The following is a 7,786-nucleotide window of genomic DNA, read 5'->3' as shown; positions in this document are numbered from 1 at the left end:
TACAAGCATGAAGTGTTTGGCATGCAAAGGCACTTTCATTAAGCAGCCCTGTACAGTGTGTGTGTGTGTGTGTGTGTGTGTGTGTGTGTGTGTGTGTGTGTGTGTGTGTGTGTGTGCGCGAGAGAGAAAGAGACACACACACACACACACACAGATGATAGACAGCCTGTCTCTGAAGTCAGTGTGTACTCAGAAGGATAACGTTGTTACTGGTTTGAGTTCAGAATCACATGTTGTGCTCAGTGGTGGCTGATTGATTATATGTTTATTACAGAGCTGATCATTATCTCACTGGGTGTTTGTGAGAGTCCCCACTGTATTTTTATTTTACATTTGAAGAATGCATGAATAATGAGATCAGCCACTGAACACACCTTGAGGTGTGACCGATTTGTTAACTGCTGTTTCCAATTTCAAGAATGAACATTGAAGCTCAATGAATAAATGCATTTTTATAATTTTAAAATGAAGTAGCAGTTATCATACCAGCATGGATTTCCCACCCAGGTACTAATAATATGGTGAGAGAGCAGCCAGAGAAATAGAAACTGCTGCACACTGTAATTTAATGTGTTACAGAAGTCCTGTTATAAAGGCTGTCGTTGTGAGACTTATCATTTTAGATTGTTGATGATCCAGATACAGACGTGAAAATTAAAGGAAAACCCAACATTACGTGTCTCAGTGAGGTGTTGGGCCACAACAGCTTCAATGGCATTGAATCTCCAAGTCTCTGATCTCTGGAGGATGAGCACCATCTGCCTAAAGATATTCCCTCATGTGGTGTTTTGATGGTGGTGGTGGTGGAGAGCGCTGTCTATCACTGTCGGTCCAAAATGTGCCATAGGTGTTCAACTGGGTTAAGATGTGGTGACTGTGAAGGTCATAGCATACGATTCACATCATTTTCATTCTCATCAAACCATCAGTGACCTGTGGATGGAGACACTGTCATCCTGTTTCTCTGTCTGTATGTTAATGAGGTTGACAGAATGGCTTTCTAAAGCCAGAGTTAGGTTGGACTGAGCTTTATTTTTCATAACACTGTCTGTAGTTATAGGACAGCAGAGATAATAAACATGGTTTCCTCTGGGGTTGTAAGTCATGTTCTCTGATGAACTATCAAATTAGACACAATTGCTACACAGACTACTTTTTATTTGGCATTCATTAGAAAGCCTTTATTAATACATGTCATCACAGCCATAAGCTACAGTATGTGCAGCTGTGGCTCAGGAGGTAGAGATGGTCGGTGGTTTGCCTCCCCGGCTCCTCCAGTCTGCATGTTTAAGTGTTCTTAGGCAAGATACTGAACCCTAAACTGCCTGTGATGGCTGTTGCATCAGTGTATGAGTGTGAGTGGGTGTGAAGTATGTCTGTATGAGTGAATGGGTGAATGTGGCAAGTATAAAGTGCTTTAAGTGGTCTCTAAGACTAGAAAAGTGCAGTCCATGCAACTGCTGTAAACAAACGATATCATCGCGTCTTATTCTCTCCTTCTCTCTCTGTTTATTGCTGCTACACGTTTTTCTGTTTCTGTTGTCAGATAATGGAACAAGTTTGAAATAGTGACTGAAACGTGGCCTATTAGGCTACATGTTAACTTACAAGTTAACTTACAAGTTAACATGTAGCCTTCTCTGCTGCTGCAACAATCCTGATTTTATAACTGTGATGTCGTCGGACAAAATCACCAAACACATGAATGAAAGACAAAGACTGAGCTGTGATTTCAGCTGGATTTACTGTTACATGATCAGAGAGAAAGTTAGAAGAGACAGACTATCTTTCTTTTTTAGTATCTGACACAGAGCACAGCCTCTGTCTGGGATACACAATAGTTTAGTCTTTATTTACTTCAACCCCAGAACATCACAGACTTTTATTGGAGGCAGGTCTTTATGACTAACTCCCTCTGTTTGATATGTAGAGTTGGTCATAGGTATTTTAGTATGAAGCGTCGTTTCAGTCAGTCGTGTTAAAGTCATTGCATTACGTGTTAATACAAACTCACAACTTCCTGTAATCATTTCAAATTAAAAGCCCTGTAGCGTTTCTGTGGACATAGACCTTTTATTTCTTAACAGGGCTTTTGTTGCTGTGTTGCAATAAGCGTAGTATCTCATTTCTGGTTTCTGGCGTTACTATTGTTTACATACTATTCAGATCTCCTAGTTCCTTAATGTTAGCTGTTACCCCCTCCCTCTGTCCTGCTCTCTTCTCTTTGCCTGGTGTGTCTTATGTTTAGTTATTCCTCTGTTTCCTTTAGTTATGATGATACATGTAGTCAAAGTAATTTTTTTGCCGTAATGGAGGCGAGGCTCAGTGTATCCGAAGCGCGCCTCCTCTTCCCTGCAGCTTCGGAGCAGCCGGGAAACCAGAGCGACTCGGTAGACTGCTTGTAACAAGAGGTGTAGCCCTAAGCCACCGGTCGGCATCCATGCATGGTCCTGTCATGTGGCATTCACCCGACCAATGGTGGAAATATGATCACTAAGTCATTCAGGGACATTGGCCATTATAGAGCTGGCCCTGGTGTTGCGGTCTAGCCAAAAAGTGGAAGTGTGAAAGTTGTGTGCTTCAATCTACAAAACAGATATTACAAATAAGAGAATGTGCATTCACATCTATCTATCTGTGTAGTGAAAGAATTGAAGCTGATCATCATCACGTTTAGCGATCTGGTGATCTAGACTCTGCTGACCCCTCTCCCCCTCCCCTGTCTGTCTTTACTGCTCCACAACAGACAAAAAAGCAGAGTATTTACTTATCCCAGCATTGGCTTCAGAGGCACTGCTTTATTGTCCCTGCAGGGGCTTCCTGACAGTGGTGAGCAGGCCTCCCTCCACATACTCTCCCTGAGCTCAGACACAGGGATCACAGAGCACACACAACTTACAACCAGCTTCAAATCAGCTGCTTCACACTTTCCCTCAGAATTTACTCACAGCTACTGAGTGAGGAGATTATTGTTGTTAATATGATATTATTGTTGTTTTAATTGCACAATCTCAGTCTCTGGGGACTGTTAGAGCCTGTTGTGAAATGATTCTTTCCATGGAGGGGTTATGAACACCAGCACAGGAATGTCCCTGAGGCAAAGTGGGCAACTGCTCCAGGCCCCACACACTTTTAGAGGCTCTGATGACCCCTCATTCACTGTGTTACGACAGATGAATTGTAAATTTGTTTGTCAGAATGCACCAGTTAAGAGGCCAGTACACTCTACCTGCTTCTCTTCTGAAACCCCCTCCCCCCACACCTTTCCAGGCTGTCTCTGATCATGTGGATTAGGTTAAGGTTACCCAGGTTATACTAGAAGTGGTTCATACTATGTGATGTCCGACCAGGTACCACGTATCTGCCCATCAGACAAGCAGCTCTGACATTGGCCCCTTAACCCAACCCTCAGGCACAAACAAAAACTACAATGATAAAAGATGATGAAAGATGATATGTTCTATATTTTTGGAGTTAGGGGCGGAGTCAGGGTCTGGCAAGATGGTGACGGTGGAGCAGCTCACTCTGAGCTTCAAAACCGCTCTTCAGAAACCTGTGGGTGACATCACAGAGACTACATCCATCTTTATTTACAGTATTTGGTTGGTTATAACTGAGGAAGTAACACCACAAAAGCAGCAGAGTTTGATACTTTTCCCCCCATTTTATTTCTTTTTTAAATAGAAAACATTGCCCAGTCGGGCAGAGTTGAAAGAAAAATATTACAAAAGTAAAAGAAAATTAAAAAAAACAAACAAACTATGATGACGGCACAGTCACTGATCCTGTTGCATCAGTCTTAAAAACCAGCCATTCTTGTTGTAATGCTGAAAGAGGAGCATTAACCCGATGGAGTGCTACGATGTAGAGTACCTGCTGATAAGCAACACAGGTAGGAACAGGACAGTGATTCAGGCCTGCCATGAGAAAATGTTCCGCCCTCAAACCTGTAACAGAAGACCAGACAATGTGGGTTTCACATCACAGCTCAATGGGATTCAGCACTGAAGCCACACCTCTGTAGACTGGGACCAGCCACAACACTTTTTTTATTTCAACATAAAAGAAGGGACTTTATAGAAAGAGACAGCAATGTGTGACTTGAGCCGTCCAACCAGAGCGCTGCTCCCACTTCAACCCACTGGAATATAAAGGCCAGACTGGTTCCCGCTTCACCCATCAGAACCATCAGAAAGGCCTGGGATAGATACATAGAGCTTTTGTGTTTACTCTCCATTATACAGCCAGTTTCATGTTTGTACCTGCAAAACAACACTCAGCCACCTACACACACACACGCACACACACACACACACACACACACACACACACACACACACACACACACGCACACACACACACACACACACACACACACACACACACACACACACACACGCATGCAAACACACACGCACACACATGCACACACACGCACGCACGTACACAGACACGCACACACACACACACACAGCAGGCAACATGATACCTAAAGCAGACTGTGCAAAACTCTTTGGTGATAATGAGTTTAAGAAAACATGAAAACTATCCCACAACTGACATGGTTATACAATCTTTCCAATATACATATTTAAACAGTCAGAGAGTAGAAAATGGAGCCTGCAAATTCAATAAATTAGACAGCAAAAGATGAATTGCAGATATCAAATCCAGCAGTTGGGTTCACAGAAATTAATAATAAAGAAAAATACAAAAACAGTAACAGTGTTATGTCTTATTACCAAAACCTTAAAAGCAAATGGAAAAGTAAAACCACTGTAAAATCAAAGGAAATCAAATGAAACGGCCCTTAGGAATCTCTCAGATAGCTATTATTGGAGTTTTCATTGATGAAGTGTTTCGAATCGAGTCTTTTTGTAAACATTCACAATCAAGAGTTGAGTTATGTTTCGAGCACTGCTGGTCTGAGAGCACATGGACACGTGTTCGTCTGTTTTATGCATACAAGACAAATGGAATAGTTAAGGGCCATGGCAGTGTACTTCACTGAGGTACACATGAATAATCCCTGCCTCCCCCTCTCCCACCGCCCTGACAGATAACATGGGACAGGCTGGAGGAGCCTCCGGCTCCGGTATAAATCAGGCTCACACAAGAATATTGGTTAATATTCCTTCTATCATCAATCAAAACATGTACAAGGGCACAGACTGTCTATGAATTGTTCATCGTGGCGTTTCTGTATATTTTCTTTAAAAAAAAAAAAAAAAAAAAAGACATGTTTTCAAGAGATATCCATGTGAAGTCTTTCATTTCAGTAAAAAATAAATTAGGTAGTGAAAACACCACTAAGAGGAGGAAATGAGCACAGAGAGGGTTCAGGTTCAGTTTGTGACAGTCTGCAGCCCGGCCTCACTCACACTGTCCTAACTGAGCCGTTATTGCTGGCCAGTCTCCTGAAGCTGAGGTCGTTCTTCTCCAGCCAGAGCTCGGCCAGCTGCTGGGTGGAGCCGTGCGACGAGGCTTTGGAGCCCAGGCACATCTTATACTGCTTGGCCTCCAGGTTGGGATCACATATGACCGGGTGGTGGACGTGTACTATCCCTGTGTCTGTACTTCTGAACAACTTAATCCCTGACTGGACAAATTTATTGAAAAGGTCCACGTCCTCCAGTCCCCACCCCTGTATGGAGGTGTCGAAGCCTCCAGCCTGGACCAAGTCTCCCTTGTAGACACAAACAATCCCAAAGCCGTAGTTCCTCCACAGGCCCGTCTTGGAGGTGAAGACATAGTGGTTGTTGCTGGGGACCTTCCCAGCGTACACCACCTTAGGGTCATACTGGCTGAAGATGATGGGGAAGTAGGTTTGCTCCCCGAGGGCGGTGTTGCTCCGACATCGCTTGAGGAAGTCGCTGGTGAAGAGCAGATCCACGTCACAGTAGAAGAGCAGCGAATCGTTGGAGAAATGCAAGGAGCCGACTTCCAGAGCCAGAGCCCTGGAGAAGGAGCCGGCGACGGGCTTTATCTCCATCTCGGCCCGGGGATACTTCATGTGATACTCCCTCATGAGCTCCACCTGCTTCACCCGCTCTGTGTTGTTGTCTGTGCTGAAGAGCAGGATCAGCAGCTTGACATTCTGGTTGGGGATCAGACACACTCGTTCAAAGTTGGCCATGAAGCGCACAAAGATGTCATACCGTCCCGACAGAGGGACCAAGATGTTGACTTTCTTCTCCTTCGGTTCCCTCTGGTCCTGTCCAGAGGTGGCCAGCTTAAAGGGAACCAGCATCTTCAGGGAGTTGGACAGAAATGAGAGGGAGTCTGACTCTTTGTTAATATGGCTGGCCAGAGCTCTGGCATCCATCTCCTCCTCCTCTCTGAACTGGATCTGGCTGAAGGTCTGCTGCAGGTAGGCGTGCCTCCTCACAGGAACCGTCATGGTCTTTCCTTTGTGCTTCTTGTACAGCAGCAGCAGATCCAGCACATACTCTGCCCCGTATAAAGGATTCACCCTCCGGTAGCCGTACTGGATTTCTTTGAAATCAATGACGCGGCCCCGTGTCTTGGCATTGGCGTTGATCATCTCCATCACTTGCATGATGATGTCGTCCAGGGCTTGTCTCTGGGAGGAATCCATCCCACGTCGGGGTGGCTGACCATCATTTGATGAGAACAGGTACTTCCCTGTCAGGAACTCCCACTCCAGAACCTCCTCCCTCTGCCGTGGGTGGAAGCGCATGAATGAGGGCGGCATACCGAGCTGGAGGTCGTCTCGGCTGGGCTCGGCCGCTCCGTAGCGTCCCATCTGGACGATCTCCCGGTGGAGCTCGATGGTTCTGTGGCGCAGGTCAGCGATCTTGCGGCTCAGCATGTAGCTGTGGAGGCGGTACTGGTAGGGAGGGTTCTTGTTAGGGTGCAGTGTGATGGCTCGATGGATCTTGCTGTTGTGGAGATCTCGTATGTAGCCCTTCTTGTTTGGCTCGTAGTTCTCATAGAAGAGCTGCTGCATCTGTGGAGACAGGAAAAGGATCTGTGTTAGAGCCGCTGGAACACTGGATCTTCACTATTACACATTTATTCCAATCAAAATGCAAACTGTCACAGCCACCTGTGACAAATGAAGGTTCAGGGATGACCAGCAGTTTTTGTTCTGAGCTGCACTCAGAGCCATGATGCTGCAAGAACATGTGAAGTGAATAGTTTACTTCCATGAAACCATTTTGACCAGAGGTTCTTTAGAACATATGATATAAAATGGACTTCCTTTATTGGAATTTAGCTACAGTCAACTCCTCTTTTATAGCCCAAATCAAAAATTGGGATGCAGGTTATATCAGTGTAAGTGAGAAAATTTAATTATTGTCATGGTTACTATAATAAACCAATACTGTAATTAGTTCCGACAATAAGGAGCCTTGACTGCCACTTGAAACACGACTCTGAAGAGGGATTTTTGCCTCTTGGCCTTTCTCCCTCTTCCCTGCCTGTTTACAAGAGGGCGTGGGTGAGCTGCACACACACACACACACACACACACACACACACACACCAGACAGCAGCTCAGAGGAGAGGCCTTAGCAGAGAGAGTGAGACACACTGAAGCTGTATTTGCTCGCTATCCTTGAGTGCAACGAGCTAAAAACTTTAACTGTACGTAACAGTTGAGCCCATTTGTCTGAGAGTGAGTTGAATCGTTGTCGACTGTGAGGCTGAGATCAACCACTCCCTCCTGCTCTCTGAGTCTCTTCACCTCAGGAGGAGGAGGAGAAACATAAGAGGATGAATGATGACACAAGGCTGTTAGCCAGCTTATTGTAAAAGGCTC

General features: G+C 45.1%; 1 protein-coding gene across 1 annotated transcript in view; it reads right to left on the bottom strand.

The window, feature by feature from the left end:
* Positions 1-5,216: 5,216 nt before the first annotated feature.
* Positions 5,217-7,786, bottom strand: part of chsy1 (chondroitin sulfate synthase 1) — a 67,179-nt gene continuing 64,609 nt past the window's right edge. Inside the window, exon 3 of the mRNA XM_022746222.1 lies at positions 5,217-6,970. Coding sequence (XP_022601943.1) covers positions 5,378-6,970 — 1,593 coding nt within the window. The 3' untranslated portion in view covers positions 5,217-5,377. The remainder of the gene's footprint in view (positions 6,971-7,786) is intronic.

Source organism: Seriola dumerili, unplaced genomic scaffold, assembly GCF_002260705.1.
Source record: "Seriola dumerili isolate Sdu_G_001 unplaced genomic scaffold, Sdu_1.0 BDQW01000003.1, whole genome shotgun sequence".
Classification (NCBI taxonomy): Eukaryota; Metazoa; Chordata; class Actinopteri; order Carangiformes; family Carangidae; genus Seriola; species Seriola dumerili.
The sequence above is the reverse complement of the archived record's forward strand: the minus strand, read 5'-3'. Positions and strand labels throughout refer to the sequence as shown.